Source organism: Pyxicephalus adspersus, chromosome 5, assembly GCF_032062135.1.
Source record: "Pyxicephalus adspersus chromosome 5, UCB_Pads_2.0, whole genome shotgun sequence".
Taxonomy (NCBI): Eukaryota; Metazoa; Chordata; class Amphibia; order Anura; family Pyxicephalidae; genus Pyxicephalus; species Pyxicephalus adspersus.
This window is the reverse complement of record NC_092862.1, coordinates 32,313,120-32,337,694: the sequence shown is the minus strand read 5'-3', so window position 1 is coordinate 32,337,694 and position 24,575 is coordinate 32,313,120. Positions and strand designations below refer to the sequence as shown.

Genomic DNA, 24,575 nt, shown 5'->3' with positions numbered 1-24,575 from the left:
TGTACGTGTGCACGTGCTTGGCATTGAAATGCCCCTTGAGATTCAACTGCTTGAAAGTGCTGTTGGTGTCATTGCACACTAAACACAGGGCTTTGTTGCCGCATTGGACGAAGGATAATTCTTCAGTCCATTCGGGGTTGAAGACACAGGGGTCGAGGTCAAACTTCCGGAGACTGGTAGCTGCGCGTTGCTTCTGCTCCTTAGGCTAGGCCGTATTCGGCCTAAAGGGCAGAGTTTGTCTACCTCTTTTCTAGAGCTTTGGACATTGAAGTAAAGTTAAGGTGGGTATAGTTTTAGGCAAATATATAAGTAGTATTTTAAAATACATGCCATCATTTTTGAATAAACTTGACTTTCCATATTTGCCAGTAGTTCTAATACCTGAATTATTCTTTTTTCTTCTTTAACCACTTTTCTGATGGCCCAATAAACCATAACTGGGTATCTAATTTTCAAGTAGCAATACAGGCAGTTGTATACACATGTCAAACATCATCTCTATCCTCAGATATAGCCATACTAAAAGAATCCACTTACCTTGCATTTGGTAACTGTATGGAGCCTGTCCTGGCTGGGGGGTACTAAAGCTTGAGCCATAACTCTGAAATCCAACTTGGCCTGGTGACTGTGATTGCGGCAGTCCTCCTTCCGTCTTGATGCCTGCCCACAATGCACCTAAATCAGTTAGTGACATCAGATACGCATGTCTAAATGAAGGCAAATGATCATTTTACATTGCTGCTAAAGTTAGGAAGAGAATTAACCAACATTTTCCTCTGCTACAATGGATTTACATTTAATTTGGAAGTAAGCACATGTTGAAGAAACAATAAAAAAATTCAACAGATATTAATATCCTGTTGGATTTATAAGTCATGGAGGCTAAATATTTTCAAATGTTCTTAGTTATTCAGAGATATTTGCCTCTTAGCAGGTAATTAGGTGTCCAAAACGGGTCATAGTTCCCCATTTGCTGATTTACATACAAAGTATATAGGTTTCTTGATATGCTTATGGCCTTTCTTCTACACCTTAGCTATAGACAAGCTTGACGAGCAGCCAAAATGACCTCTGCTTATCTTGATATTTCAGTAGGATGTTTTTATTTTATTTTTTATTTTTCAAGCCAATAGTATTGAATGTTAGCTTACTGATCATTCAGTGTTCTCTCACTAACTCCCCACTGCAGGAGTCCACCCTGGGTAAGTTCAGGTGTCAGAACCTACCCTGATGCATCATTTACTCCATATAATTCAGCATATGGAAGAAAAAGTCTTCAGGTCACGATATTTAACTCTGACCATAGAGTTTAAATACATTTAAAGTAGATGTAAACCCTTTTTTTTATATTATAAACAATGGCTATGAGTTTTGCTACTGATCTCTTTCTACCATTTTAGAAGCAGCTGCATACCATTGGTCTTGGCTGACTTCCTGATCATGACACCGGCAGAACATATGAATGTCAGCCTGGCCATTTGCAGTCTTCACAGGGTGACAACACAGGGGGGATAATGGGATACAAGGACAAAGGTTTGGAATTTTATACCAGGAAGTGCCTGAACATAGCCATTCATGTGAGGATTACCAAGGATATTATAATACAAGTTGTAAGTTTATAAAGAAAAAAAAATTGGAAATTACTTTAAAAGCTTAAAGAATATATAACATTTTGCATCTGGTTTAATATATGCCTGGGCAGAGCACTCCATCACCTGCCCCCACTGCAAGGTGTAAATCCCTTTTTAACTGGAATCTTGCTGGGACACAAAAATGAAAGTCTCACCTTGCATCCTTTTCCCAACTAATCTGTAGCTTAACACTGTCCATTTTTGGGAGACCAGTTCAGTCCAAAGAAAAAAGAATTTACATGATGCTGTAAATAGTACATGAAGCCTTTTCTATTTCAGCTGCTCATTATGGATAGAATGCCTGAACTTCTTAAGACTCCACACCCTATTAAAAGACCATGTACTCAATTAACTACCAGAACCCATGAGATCCCTGGGAGTTGCAGCTGAACAACAGCTGAAGGGCTCTGTGTTCCATAACCAAAATGTACATCAATTCCATGCACTTATTAAAACATTTTATTGTCCTTTAATTTTTATATGCCTGATAAATATATATTTTACAGAATGGAAAATACAAATATATGTTACAATTTGAATAAATAATTCATTATTTTTCTTTAAAAAAATAAACTAAGGAAGTATGGAAAGAATGTGACATAAAAATGAGAGTTTGGTCAAACAGTCAAACAGCCTACCGTAAGGAGGAATTCCATATGGTTGTCCTGGCTGGGGGTACGTTGCATAGGCTGTAGCTTGTTGCATTCCTGTAGCAAATGGAGCTTGCCCATATGCTGCCATTGTTTGTGAGGACGGGGTGGGCAGAATATGGGGGTAGGCTCTGCTATTAAAAATACAACACAAAAGAGTATTACTTCAGTACAAAATGAACAAGCTATTAACATCCACAGTAGAACACATTTTGTACTTAATTAGTTATTGTTGATATTCTATTATAACATTTAAATTAACTTTTGTGTATTGGAAAACTATGTTGTTTGAGTGATGAAACGTATGATGTATGAGTCATTAAACAATCGATTAGTTTATAAATCATGTACAGGAGTATAAAAAACAAAAACAAAACATGATTTAGCCTTGCACACATTTTTGGAGAGGGAAGAATATAGGAAAATACATGGAACAGGGGTGTAGGGAGTACTAAAAAAAGTAGGATATAAGGTATATAGGAAAGAACAGAGTAATATAAGGACTTAAGGAGGAATGAAAGAAAAGGTAATAGACACAAGACAAAAAATAACAAGTGAAAGAAAAAAAAAATTGTACAGATTTAAAGAATATGAAGAATTCAATGGTGGGAGAAATGGAATGGAGAAGGAAGAAAATTAGAAAAAGCAAAAGAAAGAAAGATTTTTAGGGAATAGTAGAGGAGGGAAAGATTCAAAGGGGAGCTAAGAGGAAAGAAAGATTTACTAGGAGGCAGGAAGATTTAGTAGGGATTAAGGAAGGACCAAAATATTTCAAAGGGAATGAAGCAGAAAGGGAAGATTTACTAAAGAAGGAAGAAAAGATTTAACAGAGAATGGAAAAAGGAGGAGATATTTAATAGTTTATGGTGGAATAAAGAAATACTTATTAGGGAACAGAGTAGAAGGGAAAGATTTACAGAGAATGGAAGAAGAAGAAAAAATTGTAAATACTGTATACCAAGTATAGCAAGATTGTAGGAGGAATGCAGACATATAGCAAAAAAGAAGAAAGAGGACTTTTGATTGGATCAGGAAGAATGCTAGAGAAACTGAGGTACAGAGTCTACAGGCAAATTTACAGAGAAGAGGAAATAAGTTCACAGAATGGGAAAGAACAAGTGGAATAAAGAAAAGGGAAAACAAAAAGAAATATAGGAAAAGAGAGAGGAAAAAGTCTACGGAAGGCACAGACATGCTGTAGAAAGTCAGGAAGTTTAGATTGAGTAAAAGTGGAAACCTAATGCTTTAGCTGTCTTCCATAACATGACAGTAACTCTGACAATTAACTTGTAGACATGACCAAAACATACAATTACAGGTTTATATGCGTCATGCGTTCACTAGACCACAAAGACTGGAATCTTACTTGGATGGGTAGATCTGTGGGGAAAACTGGTGTGCTTGTCTGGGACTGAATCCACTGCTTCCAATAACTACACATAGAGAGGGGAAGAGGAAAGAAGAGTAAATGAAACACCCATCATGGCAAAAAAATTAAACTCTTACTCTTCATCAATTCTATTATCCTAACTGTGATCAGTTCTGAATTTGAAGACTGATTTAAATACTTCTCATAGACCAGTTTACATAATAAGACAATAAATGCAAATAAGACGTTGTCATAATAATATATATAATGTGTTTTGTAAATTGGGGAGAAGGTAAATTACAACATTTTAGGATCACACTTTATAACGTTGTAAAATCCTGCTGCATGCAAATCTAATGTTTTGAGTTTTAGTGGTTAAATCATACCCTCAGAGGCTTCAGTGGAAGGGTTACAGTTTGTGTCCCAACTCACTACCACAATACCATACACAAGTGATATCCTTTAATGACTAGATTTCATAGAAAATTAGAGGATTTAATGGCACCATTACTTTGCTATATGATGGCTTTGGCAGTTCAACTTGCCGAAAAGCATGATGACTCAAAATAGTTGGAGTGAGCCTTTAAAGGCAACCTTTATTTAGTAGGGGAGCATTAGGTCACTGGGTAATACAGTAATTTTATAAAGTTATACATAAATGCTCAGGATTTGTCAGCGTAGAGACAAATGTTGCAGTATGCAGGCAGAAGTAAAAATGGAAACTTTTAACACTACTGCAGCTTCTTAGTTAGGGTTGCCATAAATATTACAATCTGATACTGTATTATCTCAGTACAATCATCTATATATTTACCAAAACTCAAATGTGGATAAACCTTAAAAATTAGTTATTTGTATTAGCCAGGCCCATAATATACATGCTGGTTTATCTGAAAGTGATTATACAATAAGATTGTATTGAGTATGAACATCTAACCATTGCAAGGACATCACAGATTAAAAGTGTACTTCCATCTAGTGTAATTCCACTAAAACATCTTTGCTGCAAATTATGGACAGATCAGACTGTGATGTTGCAAAAGAGTTTACTTAAATAAATACTTTTAAAATTTTTATTTTTTTGGCAATAATATCAATTAGAATGCATTTCACGCTTTATAAATTGGGGGAGAATTGAAGAATACCACATGTTTCAATATACCGTCCATAGGATGCTTATAATAAGACTTCACCTATTCTTCCTCTTATCTCCTGATGCCTACATGACATGATGGGACCCTCTATAAAGCAACCAGACAGCTTAACAGCCACTAATACTTTATACCTTGCACAAACTTCCCAGGCCTTCTGCTTGCCAAATCCACTCTACTTACAACCCATTAATAAGAAAGCCAATGGACTATAATAATGTATTAGGGTTTATCTCAAGGTCCATATGTGTAATTGTAAATTGTCCCAAATCAATGTGCAAATACCTAACAGGCTTACAGGACTACATTCACACTAAAACTACAGCCTGAATAACTAATTGTACATATAACTGTACACTTACTAAAGAATTATCAAAATACTCATCGTCACCATTATTGTGGTCAAATCGCAACATAATGGACAATTATACCACAATAAAATATTTCACTTTTCATTCATTCAGACATTTCATGTTAAATAATACATTTATCTTTTTAAAACGTTAAGTAACAGTCAACAATACCACACTAACCAACAACTGTAAATTAACCAGAAACAAAAACACAAGACTATATTCCAATGAATCTACTCCTATATATACCAAAACTCCGCCCTGGAAAACGCAATTCAGAAACACATTTTAGATAATCGCTATGAACGCATATTTATAATTTATATTATACAGAGCCAAATATCTAAACTTTGGTAGCATTGACTTATTAAAGGAAACAAATTTAAGATAACACATTTTTCATAATACAATTTAGAATTTGCATCAGCTAATAAAAGTGAAAATGTTCAAACACACAATGGGGAATGCAGGATATAGAATCTTTTTCAGGCCATGATTCAGTTAGACAGAACAGCATAAACCGTGAAGTAACATTTCTACAGAACAAAATAAATAGCTGTCATTGTATGCTACACTCCAGCACAAGAGGAAACATCAGCACTTTGTCATTATGTCTCTCTTACCTGACCCGGAGTAGTTGTCTAAAGATCCTTCAGCAGTTGTTGCAGCGATGTCACTGCCGCTCATTGGCTCTGTTTTAACTAGAAAAATAGCAAGAGTTACAAAATGCCATATCCCATCATGGAAACAAGCTATGCATGCTGAGTGTGGATACTCAGGTTTAAATATGCAGTGCTGGACAAAGTTCTATAGAACCTAAAGCAAAAAAGCAAAAAAACTCCATATATATATGGAGAGAGAGAGAGAGAGAGAGAGAGAGAGAGAGAGAGAGAGGGAGACCAATTAAATAAGTAAAAGTAATGCAGAATTAGCTCTATATTTGATTGTGATTCATTTGTATTTCAGGTTACTCTGCACAAGAAGCCAGTGATTGCTTATCTTGTCCAGAAAATACTGCAAATGTTCTAAAGTAAATATCAATTGATAATAGTCGTATCTATCACTACGTCTGGGTAGGACTGCAGTCCCATGAATCTCAGTTCCAAGAAAAGTCAGGTTCAGGGCCATTGAGAAAACCTTATACTAATGGCAATGCAACCTGAACAAACCAGCTATTCAATAGTAAACTACATTTATCAGATTAAAAAAGAAATTGAGACAAGACTAAACCTTACATCACATCCAAATCTGCATTGTGCATTTTATTTCCAACTAAAAGAGGTAGCTACCATGTTGTATATACAGCTTTAGCTCATTATGGTCAATGATAGAAAATAGACATTAACAATTATGAAGTTACACCTTTTATGCTGCATATGGAGATACTTGGAACACCCAAACTCCTGTGTGTGGGAAACATTAAAAATGAGTAAATAAATAAAAAATGATGATAGTGTTCTAATTACAACCAGACTGCATATATGTCACTTTTCATTATTCTTAGCAAAGCTGAGTACAGGACAAATTTACAAATTAGGTGTGATTTGCCCAGAACAACAAATCTGTACTAGCAACACAAAACTGACTACAGGAATAAAATTATTTTTATAGAAACACCCGTTCTGGTTTCAGTAACTGCAATGGAAATGATTGCACCTTAGCAGTCCATAGATGTGAGTTGCATTTGTTTTTATTTTTACCTGATAATACTGCCAGAAACACACTTTCTGTTCTAGGATAATAATACTACATCACCGTTGTGTACCTATGGAGGGAATACATTTTTACCCTAGGCCAGGAAGTTTTAAGGACCAGAACACCATTCCCTCTCATCTCCATAACATTGATGGTGTAGAAACTTAGATAGAGACAACTGGCAACATTAACAGTCAATGCACTAGATTTCTGGCACTATCATCAGGTATTTGTATGGAACAGATATATATTAACAGACCAAAGGGTTAAGCTTACAGAAACTTTAGGGTTCACTTTTTAGCATGTAATAACATTTTAAAAGTAATTTGATATAATAGTACACCAACTGACTTTTTTATTTCAGAAACAAAAGATTTTTTAAGGAAATATTTTTTAAATTAAAGATTTCTGTTGGCAAAACACAAAAAATAAGAGGTACAAAGGAGCACTGGAAAGTCTCCTTATGTGTAATGTTTGCATGTATTGTATTCAGTTTAATCTCTGTGGGTCCTGATGCAAAATGTACAGCAGAGCCCCATGACATGGTCTGATTATAACACCTGCCATAATAAACACTTTCAGCTATTAAACCCATAATCATGAGGTTTTAATGTGTTTTATTGAAAATGGAGGAAAGTATGACAAGTATTTCTAAAATCGTTCTAAAGCTGATCCCTTAAACAGTTCAGATATGTGAATGCTAATAAAAGTAACAAATCTACACAACTAAACATGGCGGACACTACAACACAAGGGAGTACAAATCTGATCTGCTTTACGATAATATTAGTCATTAGAAAATTCAGGTATTTTGTTTAAAGTCTATTTCCCATTAACAGCAATGACCAACAGTGATTTTTCCCTGGTTTACTGCAGAATTATGAAGGTTATAGGTAGTCCTCCTGGAGATGTACCAGGCTATGGATTCCTGTCTATGTTGCCTTATGTATGATCCAGCTTTAATGAGATCCAAGTTTTTTTAGGACCTGGTGGTCTCATCCCTTAACCCCCTCCCAATAAAACATGATTACCTATTGGTGACAACCCACCAGGTACCACCAAAAAACTAAGTATACATTTTTGGTAACCCGAACCTGAGTTATGGCAAAGTGTGCAAAGACTCACCACAGAATGATATTATAGCACAAAATGCAATAACACATAGATTTTAGACTTTAGTTTTTTGTCTGCTACCTTCTGCATTTTTGACGCTGTTATTTTCACACCATCCCTGCTCTACAGTAACTTACATGTACATAGTCAACCAAATGATATGTAAAGCTAAAGACATGTACTTGTAGATACAAATGATGCTATTGAACCATATGAATGACTTGTATTTCAGACTGTCCATTCTTACAAATTGAGTGACTGCATAGAGAGTTTTTCATAATGTCCAAGTGTGAACTATAATGGAGCTACAAGTTCGTACTACTTAAGGTAAAGTCTGTGCAAGCTTGTGGAACTTGATCAGTGCTTTATGTATGGTCAACAGATGGGTATCAATGACTTGAACACCATAATAGTACTCATTTATGCATCAAAACTTTTTCCTAGTCCTGTTGATGACAGCAACCAAACAGATTATCAATATCTCCTTTTTCATCTAATTAAATACATGAAAGCCGAAAGGTTGCTAAAGACTGTATTGAATTCAAGCAATATACACAAAAAGTTCCTCACAAATACACAAAGTATTAATAAAGCAGGCATATAATTTGTTGCATTTTTAGTACCAAAGTGGCACCACACCAAAAATACAATTTTATTAAATTGGCCAAAAAAATGTCTGTCTCTGCCTATATATATATTTAAATCCGAATACTAGACTTCAGTCTTGCACAGTTGTACAGGTTGCCCTCCGGTAGTGAGCTTGTAAAAACAAGCATTAGATACTTCATCAGGTTGGATAGCGTTCAATTTTTTTCTAGCTGAAGCTCATCCATCATCTTGCCCTATTCCCGCATTGTTACTGCCCCATCATTTTGCCTAGAAACTCCCACTCCCTCTGACTGATGCCCACCAATCAAAATTTTTTTTTTATGTTTGTCTACCTCTACCCAATTGCCACCCACTGCTTGCATTAGCCCAGAGAATAAAAACAGACTAAGATGTCGGCTTTAAAGCAGTGCTAGAAACAAACCACTGTGTTTCCACAACCAGCAAATATAATTTATCTTTAGCACAATAAATCTTTTTATTTGGAGATAAGCAAACACAAACATTGACAGTTTAGTATAAACTTTGTTAATATGTGTTTGGGAACAAATAAACTTCATCATATACCAGGAAAGCAAAAAAAAATTGATAAATAATCCAAATTAGGTAATCTGATTTGCTCGTTAAAGATGGACAAGCCCGTCACTGTCTATGGTTCTTGAAAAGACCTGTACATTCTTACACCAGTATTCAGGGTGGTATTCTTCCCTTTTGTGTACAAAACATCACAAGGGTTTTACAAGGTGTTTAAGGGCTCATAGGGATTATTAAGTAATTAAGCCAAATTAATTTTCATCATTGGCAAAGCAGCAAGAATTTGGTTAGTTGATAAGATACTGAGTCAATGAATACTTATATCTGCAAGAATGTTTCTCTTAAACTGGACAGCTGAACCCTTCCCCCAATTGCAGTAAAAACACTAATAAGTATACCAGACCCATTATATACCAGATAGAAGACTACAGACAAGATTATATACCAGAAATAACCGGCCCATTAAAGTAAATCCAGGCAAAGCAAAACAATTTGCCAAAGTAGGCTGAAATAATTAATGAATCACAATTACTAGATTGTAAGCTCTTCGGGGCAGGGACCTCTCCTCCTGTATTACTGTCTGTATTAGTCTGTCATTTGCAACTCCTATTTAATGTACAGCGCTGCGTAATATGTTGGCGCTATATAAATCCTGTTTATTAATATTAATAATAATAATAATATTAATAATAATAATAATAATTCCTTTCTTGCTTAAGTTGCTGAATACAGAAAAGTATTAAATCATCAATACAGATCAATTTTATTTAAATATCCCATTCTATGTCAAAAATTCAGAAAAAAAAAATCTCTACCCTTTTTTGTATCCATCCACTCGAACTAAATATAAAAGTGTCATACCCAGAATTAACTTTGTTTTACCATACCAAACAAACACTCACAGACCCAGATGGGAATTACTACTTGATTTACTTTACCAATACAAAGCCAGTAAAAGGGATTTTCTTTTGTACACAGCATTTTTTTTGAATGTATATACTTTTTACAAAGTTTTACAAAAATATGTTAGAAAACACTCAAACCTATAGCATATCAAAACATAAGGAATTCAGACATTTTATTGCTTGGCTACAACAACTTTCTTCTCACAATCCAAAAATAAAGTAGTAGCCTAATGTGCTTTCACTCACATCGACCTTAGTGTATATTCTTTCACAACCCACTATCTGTAATATTTACAAGCTTCACCAAAAAATGCCTTGTTTCAATTTGAAAGTGATATTACAACTTAAGTTTTTTTCCACCCATCTATGTGCCTATTACTGTTCTTGTGTACTTTATAATACAAGACTGGCTAAGCAAAAATCCACTATCAAAGAAATGTAATAGAGACATCATTCTGATATGATACTCCAACTATCAACCCCCAACGATGTAGGCAAGATTAAAGTGACATGGGGCTTTTTAAAAAAAAAATCAGAATCATTGCAGTGCTACCAAATATATATCTTGGACTGATGTATTCCCCAGAATATTTCTAATAAAAAATTTGAGTATGAGTTCTTTATATTTATTTTGGGGCAATGATGCAGCAGAAAGTATTGAAACGTTTATGACTGCCAGGTATAAGAGGTCAGAGTTTTCAGCCCCTTATTTTTTCATAGCATGGGTTTGCTTTAACTGCAATGAAGAACTGGTGAGGTTATATATATATATATATATATATATATATATATATGTGTGTGTATATATATATATATATATTTATTTATATACACACATGTACAAACATACAGTACATATATCCTGCAGTCCGCTGTCTATAGTGAAATATGATAATTCCTAGAACACATGCTATTAGGAGAACAGAGTCCTGACATTTCTTATCAGGTGCAGGCACATTTTCCACATATTTACCTCTCTAATTACAACCATGTTATACAAAATTGCTTAATATTATTATCTTTGTATAAAAAAGTGACACAAAGCTGCAGCAGTCTGTATACCAGAACTTAGCAACCAGAATGCAGTCCTCATTGTTATCCTGTCCTGAGGGCTAAGGATAAACAGAAAAACCCGTCAGGCATCATTTCAGACATATCTTCCTTAAATACTACTTTTGGTGTAAATAATTAATTAAGTAGATTTGGTGGCAGCTGGCTGTCCTACTGGTTTCTCTGGCTGCGTACCCCAGACTGGAATGGTTGCTTTGAGAATATGTCTCTCTGTAAAGCATCACACAAAGCAAACTGTCATATGCAAGTATCAAAAAATAGTTGGGGGAAAAGTAAACAGGTTTAATACCTAAAGCTGATCACGTTAGGCCATTTTTGCTACCAGTGCAAATAGCTATTGAAACTTGAGCAGCATTAAAGATTAACAAATTAGCAGCCACGAGTATTTGTGCACAACAGAATCCTCCTGTGCTGGCCATAAACATTTTTCAGAATGACAAAGAGTCACTGCTAACAGTTTTGTAATATTCTGTGTTCTCCATATTCACAATCAGAATTTTTTCACTAAATCAAAGTGGACCATAACAGGAAAGGTACCTGACAACCTCAGAGCGCTGATACAATCTCTATGAAAACTGCTCCTTCTCTATGGGCCGGTTATATACAAGGCTATCCTCTGCTTGCCTAATCAGGCCTTGTTGGTTGGGACTTTGGCCTTGCTGTGTTGATCATAGAGACCCAATTTACAACAGGAGCACTATCTGGATTGATCAAAATAGGTCAATTTAGTACATTTTATCAAAACATGTCAGTGCTATATGAACACATGAATGAAATATAGTATAATGCGTTTCTTTTTTGCAGTCATTAGTCATTGGGCTTCATATGACATGAAAAGTATTTTGTAGAACAATTTGGAGACAAATGTACATGCTAATTTTGCACTGATCATACCAAGTCACAGTTCTATCCCAAAGAGCAATTTGATAGAAAAGTCAATTTAAAAGTATAAATTCCTCATCTAGGGCTGGTCAGCACTAGGAAACTGCAAAATTTAGCAGATTATCCAGGTTTTTTTTTCCAAACTGACCATAAACTGCAGGACTGGGGAATGATTGATCATGTCTATGCACCTTAGACTATACACTAAAACTAAACATCTAAAACTACCTGACCTTGGATGTAGTGGCTGCACTTGTTTTATTTTTTCAGGTTTTTCCACTATATTTTACCTGGTTATTCTACCAGTAACACTTCTGTGCTAGAGTGAGAAGATCCTACCAGTAACCTTTGGACCTAGGGTGACAAAATGCTTTCAATAGCAAATTTAACATGCAGAAAGGGAGAAAATAGGTTAGTCTTTTGAGTTTACATATACTTTAAATGTCTTGTAAGGGTGACCTTGAAAAGACTATTTAAAAATTATATATATTTCTTTAAAAGGAGAGAACATGTCCAGAAAGCAGAAGGTGTTTAGTGGAAAATGTAATTTACTGCAGTAAATGTGCAAAGCAAGACTACAAATATTTCCAAGCAAAGGAGCAGTAAAGTAACTGTAAAAAATAAGCAATATAATAAAAATTCAACTTTGACTGAACTGCAGTGTTTTTCTATCCTTACTTGAAACAATGAGGAACAGTTATGTGCTGGCAAGGACTCCCAGCGCTAGCAGCATACAGCATGACTAAGATACAATCTAAAGTAGTGGAATTTTTATATGAAGACTTCATATAAAAGCTGGCTGTAAGAATCAAACATTTTACAATGGAGGTCATTTCACTTGAATGGCTGATTTACATCTATTTACATGAGATCTTTTATGTGGTATAATAAATGTAAGATGAGCCATCTTCTCCATGTCCTAGTCATTTGGAGATGTCACAGTAACCTTATGCTCATTAAAAACTGGATTTATAAGGCTAGATACGTTCTTGGAAAAGAATGATTTTAAAGCCCTATTCTCCTTTATTTCATTATAGGGTTTTTAAAAGATAAACTGTTAAAAAAATCGATTTCTGCCCAGATAATTTACTTTGTTTTAATATTACACCAGATATGTTTAGATCATTTAATGAAAATATGATAAAAATTCTACATCTAAAGTTGGCCATAGACATAAGATGGTGTTCAGATTGTGTGTGCATGATGTGTGCACGTTTCAACAGACACCATGTCCATTGCTGGGAAAATCAAACCCAGACAATGAATTTGTTTCCTGCGGAATGGTCAATTGACGAAGGCCCTCGACATTCACCGCAATTACCGTTTACTACTTGATCCATAAGAATCATTTAGACTGTTTCATAATCTATAGGTTTACTAAAACAACATGTGTGCATAGTGTTCTTCCTTCTAAACAAGAATCACACTGAAGAGGAAAATACAGAGATCATCCTACTCATACGTCAAAATTATAATTATTCTAACATCTATTCATTTTGATTAGTGTATTTATTAATGGTGTATTTGAGTGCTGATTTGCAAAAGGTGTCAATTTTAGGACTGTCGGATAAATAAACAACCCAATCTCTTAAACGATGGTAAAACAATTATAATATACAACATACAAACACTTTATAAATGGCCCAGCATTATGACCCTGGTTATAGTTCCCACCAAATCATTTGTGGTGCTCCTCCGTGCTTTGGATTTTCATGTTTCATCTTAAAACCATAAACATAATGATATATTACCCAAACCCTAACCAGGATTAGGGCATGCTTGCATATGTATGACCATGCCTTGCGATTTAGAATGTAAGCTACTTTGGGCACAGGGACTAAATTCAATAACAAATAATTCAATTGTTCTGTAAAAATGACTATAAATGAATACAAATAAGGAAAAGGATACAAAGCAGTCCAACAACTAGTGCAAAGTTAGGCATCACTAACACAGCTTGTAAAACTATAGCCTATTTATCTTCAGACACCCCATCAAGTTTGAAGAAGGGGAGAAAGCTCATAAGGAAGCTGTTGTGGATGAACACGGTTTGAGTCTCAGAACACAATAAAGTTTAGTAATTTTGTGGATCTAAAAAGCAACTTTACTAGATGACTGAATCGGAAATCAGAGCAAGCTTTTAGATTGACTGTCAGACTGGTTAAATAGATCTCTTTGAAAATATTGCTTTTCAAAGACTTGAAAGTTTTAGTGCCTGAGTTATAATGACAATGCAATATAAAACTACTATTGATGTAACCATGCTGAATAATTATTTCTAGTATGCAGACATAAAGCCTTGGTGAAGTGTTAAAATCCATGGTGGCTTTTTGCTATGATTTGAAGGGTTGCATAGGAGAAACCTAACCCATTCAGTGATAACAGCAGGACATTATTATTTATATTGTCATCTGTGTTTTAGTGAAGAAGAGTAACATGACCAGACAGTTGACAAAACACAGCATGGTAGTACTATAACTATCAGAATGGCTTGGCTAAATATTGTTATAGCTGTGCAAGGTGATGAACATCAGACATGGATCATGGTTCATATCCCATCATAAGTAAAAAAGATTACTAAAGGTATACATTTGATTCTATTTTGATGACTTTCTATACAGTTTTACAGAGTTTCACTAGAACTTTTTAGGGAATTGAAATGTTGACCAAAGATAGACATATTGGCTAAATTTTTTACTTCTACAGATTAACAAATAATGGACTGTCCACTGAGTAAATGGGTTACATCAACATGAAAAAAATTCAACATGCCAGCTCAGTATGATATGAGTTGTATACTACTCCTTATAACAGCTGTAGGTCCAACTTCACATTAAATCTGATAGATCCTTCAGACAAAATCTATAATATAATAATTTTCTTATAAAACATCAATTCTTATGGTCTCCAACATCACTTTTCCAGTGATAAGGCTTTTGGAGTATAGTTTACTTACTATAAAATTCCTATACAGTGGCACTTATAATAACATTGGATATTAAAGTGATGCTCCCTGCTTGTGCAGGAGGTACAACTTCATGTTAAAAACATCTGCTCTCACAGGTCATTATATCTGACTATTATGTCTAAAGTAAATTTATAGTGATAATGAGAATCCAATACATGGAAATCAAAACTGCCTGAAACAATGCCATTCTTTTGTCCTTAAAAACATTAAAAACCAGCCAAACCTTTTAAAGTCTAAAAATGTTTTTGCAGAAAAAAAGAATGGGGAGTAAGAAGATTTACTCAACGTAAGTGCAGTAACCTTCCACAATCAGACATTATCTTTCAGTGATCACAGTAAAAGGCTGCTTGAAATATATGAGTGCAACTGGTGCTTCTGCTTTGTTTGTTTTTTTGCAGCCTCATATGAACAAGAGCCCATATGTTGATATACCACATACCCAATGTCTTTTTTTATTTGATATAGGGGCATAAAGTCTTTTTTTTTTTTTTTGCTGCCCCCCATTACATGACATACCCAAGGTCACTAGATCTAAATTAAATATCACAAGTACCTGTTTGCACATTGATGATCATAAGGGAACGGCAGAGAAACATGATACATGCGTATATCTGCACCCAAACCCTTAGCTATGATTTTATTTAAAAACCAGAAGTGATAAAATATGTGGGAAATTTCAAAACAGGATTTTCTTGTTTTCATATTAATCTTCTCTGCCCTTAACGAAAACAGTAATCACATAGACAGGCAAATATTTGCACAGGTGCCCAAGATACTGTACCTACCTACCACTGTGGACTGGCAATATGTCAATTGCCAAAGAGTTTGGTGCATCTGGATATGTAGGCCCTCTTGAGCCACTGTGTTTTTTTTATGTCTTAGAGTAAAAACAACAAAGTCTACTTTTCTGTAAGTATTCGCATATTTCTTTAATATTTTACTCATTTAGAAATGGAACTTGGTTGTCATCACTGTCACTTACTTGGCCTTCGCAATGCGCAATTCACAGTTCACATGCACAAATGGGATTTTACACTGTTGTTAAATGTTTATCAAATCCAGCAATGTCTTTTGGACGCCTAACTTATCTGGCATATCAACACATAAAAAATAGAGAAAATGTATTTGTGTAATTGGCTGATAAATTTTAGACTTCTACTTCACTATGTATTATTGATGACTTCATCCCAACCAATAATAGGCACAAGATGAGCTATCTATTGCATGTTAATATGAAACACAGAAGGTCATATGATGGTATACATACTATGAATTTGTTTTAAAGATAACCTATTTATATTCCAGTACATCAGTATTAGCTATGATATATATGATCAGCATAACAAACATGTTACTAACACATTATGCTTTGGCCTTACTGTAAGTTAGACCGGTGGCAATTAGACAATAGATTTGTTTTTGAATTAGAATAAGATGCTTCCAAAGTACAATTACTATACTACAACAGGAAAACACAAAATAAAAAGACAACTTTCCACTTCTGTACACTTGTCTTTTAGACTGTTAAGCTTTCAAGTCAGTTTGGGCTTCTTGATTATATGAGAAAAAATAAACTGATTATAAGTAAATATAATTTGTAATAAAACAATATACAGAATGCATGTCAGATAGGTGTTTTGTAGGCTGTATGCATATTCCTAATTTCTTCTTTATTGACATATTTAGGATTTTAAACTGGAGGAGGCCCCAGACTATTGTAAAATAAATAAGGCTGTGTAGTGTGACATTATAGTTGCTTAATATTTAGCAAAAAGTTCTTGGATACCTTTGTTGGGGTATAAAGTGTACAGCTCAGAATAATTCAATACAGAAAATTACCCCCTAAACAGATACATTTAATATATTTTTTTTTAGTATGGTAATCTCCAAAATTCTTCAGCACTTTTTACAATTAGGTGAGTGTGTCCTCCAATAAACTGAAGCTTGTTACAAAGTTATCCTTCTCACTCTGAGACCTGATTTCACCAACATACCTAATACACAGTTCTTAGAATAATAACTGCTCCTATTATATACCATTAAACTATTTACACAACAGGATGATCTGCTAAATACGCCAACGGATATGTAATTAGAAGGACATAGAATCAAATCCAGATGTTTCATGCCACTTACCTTCTGTGCCATTTGGTGTCATGGAATTGTTGTTTATGTGTGAGTTATCAAGACTTGTCCCACTGGGAGAATCACTACTGCCACTAAGTCGACTATGTGGACTAGCTAGATCCTGCATTTCCATAGACCTGAAATGAAGCCAGATTCAGCCATGAATACAATGGATAGCTATCATGCTCGGTCCCCCCCTGCTCCACCGCAGTAACAATCTATTAGAGCATTGCTGCACCATATGCTCCAGGCCCCAGAGCATAAGAAAACACAGCATGTCAATTGTCTCTCAACAGAATTTAAATCTCTGCTAAGATTTGCTCTTAGGGTTAAATCTATAAACCCTGTGAATTATAAAAGTACCAACAATTTCTTTTTTTTACTAGATTAGCTTTGCTTTTATTCTTAGGATATTTACAATAGTGTTTTAGATTCTTCTTAGTTAAAAGCAAATTAATAAGATAATTTCCTATAAAAGTCTTATCTGCATCTTTAGCCCTTATTGATTGTGTAAAGCTGTGTAATATGTTGGATACAAATAATAATGACAATAATAATACAACAAATAATAATAAAAAAAATCGTGGGCTATCACAATTTCTACAGATTTGCTTTAAATACCAAGATACCAATAAAATCAAATGCAATTTTTTCCACCTGATGTTTGAAGCAATCGTGTTTCTGGGCAATATTAAACCTTACTCCTCTAGTAAACAACTAACTTATCATTATTGGTAAACATTTTTTTAGATATATATCCTAATAAAACATTTTTCATTGAGTTTTAAGCTATTTTAATAGTCGTATGCTTCAGTGATCAGATCAATGCGTGACCAATGCAATACAACCCATTCAATATGGCATTGTATTAGTCCTGCATGTGCTTTCTAATATAGATAATTATCTGCATTATCAGCCTATTAGTGCAAACAGCCTACTGTCATTGAATTAGCACTCAGCACTCACAAGCTGCCATGATTTATCATCCAATTGTGTTTTAAAGGGTCTGCAAACACTTGAAGCAATTGATGTAGCCTACAGCCCTGTGACAGCAAAAGGGGTATTCATGATGCACGTGTTTACTCTGGCAAACTAGTTAATTGTTCCTGTGTTTCCGTTGAAACAAATGCAGCATTAAAACATTATTATGTTTGTTCAGTTGTTTGCTTTGTGGATTACATAAAGCGTGCCCAATTGAAAAGGGATAAGGCCAACATACAAGGAATCCATACAGACTTTAAACTGCTTTAGTACAGTAGGTCAGCTCATCTGCAATTCAGGCAAAGCTGGAACACAACAATACGTCCCAGCCAAAGTGTTTAATGCTTTCTACACAGACAACCAAGAAACATCAAAAAGTGATAGAACAAAGCAGTGAACATATTAGAAATAAGCTGCATGAATTACAGAAAGCATTCAAATACGTCAAAATTATTACCTTTAAAAAAAGGAACAAATATTTATATCAAATTTTTCTTACCAAATTTATATATAAAAACAATAAAAAAAAATAAACAGGCACTGACTTCTTAAACATTTTACACGTTTGTTAATCTTTATAAATAATTGTACGATATTCTTTTATCTTTTAAATAGGTTATCATTACTGTCAGTCTAATTATAGAAAAGATATGACAGCCTAATTATAACATTAGGGCCTAGCTGAACTGTTGACTTGAGGCATACAGATCTTTTTGCTTATAATACTTTATTATTATTCCCATATAAAAGAATTATTGCTGATGACCAATATTTAGTTAAAATGATGGTGCTCTGATTATACCATAAATCAGATTACCGTATTGGAGTCTATGATGTATACTAATGCAAAATGTATAAAAATATAATAGCTTAAAAAACTTTTTATTTTTATACATCATATGGCCATTTATGTTGCAGATTTAACTACGGTATTTGTAAATTCAAAGCAAAATTTAAAACTAATATTAGAATTTGGTGTAGTAAAAATGAAAAATTTATTTTTGTCTTTGGGACTTTAGAAGCAAAGTAATAAAAACAGACTACATAGGGAGAGCTGTTCCAAAAAAAGTAAAGTCTTTCTTATGAAAGAAAAGCAAAATAGCCCTTACCTTTGATAGGGGGAAACCGCAACATCTGACCAGACGTCGAAGTTGTTTTATTTTACACCTAGAAGTCACAACATACAAGTGGTGTTATTTTAATATCCGGGTTGAGTCTGGGTCGGTAATTGTAGGACTGTCTTGCTAGACTGATACTAGGCTGACTGCATGTAGAAGAAGACACTGTGGTAGTAAAGTCATTTTGTCTTCATGTTAGTGAGTCTGAACTGTGGATTCTCCCTACAGATCCCCTCCTCTTTCTCCCCGTCAGGGGGAAGGCAGCCAAATGGCAAGGATAGTGATTCATCATTGGTCTATGACAGCTGCAAAATGGATTACCCCTCCCCCAATCAACATGCAAAGCAGTTTTTGTAAGGTAGTCAGGACAAGGTGCTTGGGAAAGGTAGCTATTAGCAGAATGATCTTGCTAAACAGAAGTAGCTGAAGCATTAAACCTACAGAAGCATCCTCAAACACTCTCTTCTCTCGTTATCACTATCTGGAATACCCCCACCCTACTCTTTTCCACACTTTAACTCTTAACAGCATCCTAATCTTATCAGCTCACTCCTGTTTCATTTGTTAAAGAACATTTAAATGTCCAGCAGCCAAATTTCTGAAATTGCTAGGGAAATGGAGGAATGGCCTTACAAATTAGCCCCATGCCTCTGTACAGTACCTCTATTTTTCCCATCCTAATTGGACAAAACCTGAAAACCGCACATGGAATAAACATTGCCATTCAATGTAAACAACTTACAATTTGTATGCCGTTTAATCAGGACAGCAAAGAAGCCATCAATGAACTTTCCTTTCATACGGGAGATGAGTCAATTTTAATTGTATATTTATATAAGCATGTTTGCAAATTACTTGTGTAGAATATAACTGAGCTATGCGGCCTGCTTTTTTTTTTTTTCTTCTCATGTTTAGGGTTCTGTGGATTGGTACAGATTTCTCCTATCCTGCTGATTGAAAGACGGGATCTATAACAGGATTTGCTGGGAAGGTTTGTTGATGATATGCATAACTGCAGGCAGTGTATACTGCAAACAGGTGATAAGACCCAAGGTGAAGAAAGGTTTTTGGCTTAGAAAGCACAAACAAACTCTTCATGGGCAACCGGAACGTATTGTCTGCAATTCTACATCCAAAAACTTTGATGTGCGCTTCCATTCAACCTGAACTGACGTCTCTTTGATGATCTCGGCACAAAAGATAGAAATGAGGCATTTTAAGTGCAATATAGCCAGCCAGGCAAATTTCACTTCTTAGCCTCTCAACCATTAGTATTAAATCCTAATAATGTCTACGCTAAGTAAATCATTCTAAGTATTAGGTTGGTATGTCAATCCTCACTCATAATTCTCCTAATTCTGTTAACGTGGATAAAAATAGATCTATATCAAGATGTATATAGCCTGCACATTCCCAAGAAGAACATTAACAAAAATAATAGGAACAGCAAGAATATTCTGTAACAGTGTTACAGTGTTTTTGTAATATTAATATTAATAATAATATAATAATATATACATATATATATATAACCATACATATAAAACAACATTTTCCTTTATGCATTATATATTTTAAATCTCAAATAAAACCAATCATTCTGTAATAAATCTATCTTTTTACACATCTATTTTCCTATAGTTGTTATAGACTTTCTGATAACCAGAAAGTTTAGGACACCTAAAATTTTGCAGCATTTATAATATTTCATACATTCATCAAAATTGAAATATTTTGCCAATTAATTCATGAATTAAAATAAAGTTCTTACATACAATCTAAATAAAATAAAAATACATTTAGGTGTGTATGTTGTGTCTATTTTATGTTGCCAAGGTACAGATTGTCTATTATGGCAAGGAAAAGTGCTAGTTAGGTATATTTTGTAAAATAAAGGGAGGTACCCATGTGTATTTAAAAGTGTATTTAAACCATGTGTTATGTGTTACCAGATTAAGAAAAAATGACTCCTTAATCAAAATAACTTTAAAACAACTAATCCTCACTTAGGCTGGTCAGCTGAATCCACAGAGTGGCCCAGAGAAAATAAATGGACTAGTAAGAATGTGAAGTCAGACAACAATTAGACACAGATGTGAGCAAAATTAGTTACAGTTTACAAAATGCTACACTTCACATGCTTTTCTTCCCCCCATTTGCCTTCTCTCAGTCCATGCTAAAAAAATTATGATGTTGAAGAGAGGCAAAGAAAAATAGACAGGGAAAATACATCTCTGCTTAGTGCTGACATGTATTTTTTCACCACTGTATGTGTTATTCTAAAATGATCCTACACTTATTTCTTGATAAGTGATAGACGCGTCAACCATTTCCACTTTCTGAGAAAAGCCAATGACCTAAAAAAAAGCCAAAGTTTTAAAAAATATTTAATTTCTTTTTTTTACAAAAAAAGTTTCCCTAGAATTTGATGACAACCTTCGTAGCAGTGTCTGCCTGTAACCTCTGGCACAGTGAAACAGATTTCAATAAAAACAAATACAGATTCCTCTGATGTAAATTTAAGACATGCCAATTAGAGTTCTGATTAGTTAATGAGGTTCTTTAAGATGCCTGTTTTTACTAATTAAACATATAATTCTTCACAGATGGAATTTACGCTGATTGGTCAAACAGACTCTTTGTCGTTAACCTCTGTATGGCTGAGAGAAATTAGAGGGAGGGTTCCACAGGGCCTGGTAGGATGGAAAGGGTTAAACTTTGCCCAGTATCCCACCAATCCATTGAATAGCCACATTAAATCTGTTAATACCATGCACTTCAACCTCCAAAAATTATTTCCAGAAGGCAGACTTGCTAGGCGAGATCATCAAACAAGGCTTTAGGTTCACATTTTCTCACATTTTCCCTACCACAGAGCTCAGGATGCGGAGGAGATTTCATGACTTTTTCAGTGTTTATTATACTTTGTAAAATTACAAAATCAAAAGTGCCTGACAGCAGCTCCCGGATCAAGCCAAAAACTTAATAATGTTCTGTGAAACGTAAACTGTAAATGGGAAAGGATTTGGAATTTCAAAGCAACGGCAAAATCGACACAAATTATGGGGTTTCAAGCCTTGTAGTTTTTGCTTACTTGAAGCAATTTTTGTAAAATGACTATAATTTGAAATATTTTTACTTTCCAAAGGCAGGGATGTTTTCAGAATGGAAGCACCGGCCTTATCAAAATAAATGCCACCGACGAGCAACGGAGATTTTGTCGAGTCCTATTTTTAATCTTTCCAAGGAAAACAGGACCAGAGTAATTTTCTACTATTTAAATGAATTGAGAAGAAAAGATCATAAAAAGGAAAAATATGCTGCTCCAGACTTGATTAGAAATAGCAGCAAAGGAAGAAAAAAAAGCTGATATGGTGATCGTATGAAAAAAGAGATTAAAAGTAGGAAAAATGGCACATGTACAAAAAAACCTAAAATGATGGACTCTGCAATATCTGTTGATCTGTCTATCCATCATCTATATCTATTTATTATCTATTAATCTACCAATCAATCTATCCCTTATCAATTATCTACCTATAATACAATCTATGTATATTTTTTGTATGGATTATATGTCAGTAAACCCATAGATATATCAGTCTATCATCTATCTATCTATCTATCTATCTATCTATCTATCTATCTATCCATCCATATTTCTATATATTGGTTATTTAACAATGTTTCAATCCCCTTTTTTTCTATTTATTGACTATAAATCAATGTACCTATCTATTATTCTTTTTATCTATTGGTCTTTTAATTTTCGTTTCTATCTACCTATCTATCCAACAGGATCGCTCTGCCTTTTTTTATAACCTTTTGACAGTAACATTTGACTATATATATATTTATATATATATATATATATGTTATCAAATTAGTCACATTAAAAATATATATATATATATAAATAAAATATTCTAAATTTGTTTTAATATTTTATCTATACATATACTTGTACCCTTTGTTATATTATGTGATTGTTGATGTTTCTGTTTAAATTTGAAAACTTGAAAACAAAGATTGTTATAATATATATATAAATATTTGTATATATACATAAATAGTTTATATGAAGTAGGAATTTAAATTAATTTAAATGAATGGCTATAAATATATTATTTTAAAATGTATTTTTATGTTTGTATATTTATTTATTTAGTTTACAAATCTGCAAATTTTACACACTGTGATATTTATTGATAATGTAAAATATAAATAAAAATTGATAAAATATCTGCAATGTAAATATTTTTATATGTGTATGAGATGCATGTGTATGTATATATATATATATATATCTATCTATGTGTGTATGAGATGTATATATATATATATATATATATTTATATACAATGCTGTAACTTGCTCTGTACATGTAACTAGGTCCATGTAGACTTTCTCTTCTTCATTCCTTATTTATATTCTCTTAGCATGCAGCAAACAATAGAAAGTCTATGTGTTCTGTATTTATTCTGCAGATAAGGGGAGGTTACATTAAAGGATGACATTACTAAGCACATGTAATAAAGTACAGAAGTAAAGTAACAATTTCTGTCTGTCCGAAGTAACTTTGCATTCTTCAAGCTGCACTCAGAGTAGTAGAAACATATACTCACAGTTGTCCGGAAAGCCATTAGGGATTGTAATTGTCCAGCCATGCACACAATCATAGATAGATAGCCAGATTCCCTGCTAGCAGAGAGAAGTACAGTCCCGCACTGGACATGAGGGCAGCAGTCCCGCAGATCGCAGTAGTGTCGGATCAGATCGCAGCAGCCCCGGCTCGGCACACTGCGCACTGGAGGAGGACGGGCTGTGAGGCTGTCGGGCTGTGAGGCTGTCGGGCTGTGAGGCTGCAGTGCGGCTCCGACTCGTTGGCCGCTTCGTGCAGCACTGAAGTGAAGGGCTTTGCTTCCTCTGTGGATAAGATAAAAATCTCAGATCCTCAGACAAAGAATCCTCTTCCCTCCTATTTGTTTGGTTTCTCTGGTAGATCTGCCCTTGTAGCCAAAAGGCTTTCCCCCCCTTTTTTTGTTTTGGGAAAGCAAACCACACCAGTTCCCTTTTCCAAACCCTTATTGGTTTAAGTACAACAATTGCACTGAGCTGTTGTGCTGCTGGGACTGTCTCTGAGTGAACCTTGACAAAATTGTATTATGGAAATGACTGTCAGTGTACAGCTGTGTGTAGGAGAATAGCCCAGCACAAGCCTTGTGTCAACATGCTATGATAGTCTATGGCTGTACTTTCTAAACTCATCTCCACAAAACAAAACCTCCCTGAGCCAATCATAGAAAGACACACACAATGCTATAATACAGCCAGGTATTGTACCAGTATTCCATGCAGAAGGCAGTCATACAATCTGTCCAAAATATCCAGAAAACACATTACCTAACTTACAAGACATAC

The 24,575-nt window shown here is 34.4% G+C and overlaps 1 protein-coding gene across 4 annotated transcripts in view; it reads right to left on the bottom strand.

Annotated features, from left to right (window-relative positions):
• Window positions 1–24,151, bottom strand: part of EYA1 (EYA transcriptional coactivator and phosphatase 1) — a 74,048-nt gene extending 49,897 nt beyond the window's left edge. The window contains exons 1-7 of one of the 4 annotated variants that reach the window (XM_072411063.1): window positions 23,780–24,151; window positions 19,146–19,203; window positions 17,065–17,192; window positions 5,778–5,855; window positions 3,648–3,714; window positions 2,270–2,415; window positions 538–675 (exon numbers count right to left, since the gene is read on the bottom strand). In XM_072411063.1, coding sequence (XP_072267164.1) covers window positions 538–675; window positions 2,270–2,415; window positions 3,648–3,714; window positions 5,778–5,855; window positions 17,065–17,188 — 553 coding nt within the window. In that variant the 5' untranslated portion in view covers window positions 17,189–17,192; window positions 19,146–19,203; window positions 23,780–24,151. Of the gene's footprint in view, window positions 1–537; window positions 676–2,269; window positions 2,416–3,647; window positions 3,715–5,777; window positions 5,856–17,064; window positions 17,193–19,145; window positions 19,323–23,779 lie in introns of those variants that run through there. The other 3 variants (XM_072411065.1, XM_072411062.1, XM_072411066.1) reach the window with 3 other exon arrangements.
• Between the last annotated feature and the right edge of the window lie 424 nt (window positions 24,152–24,575).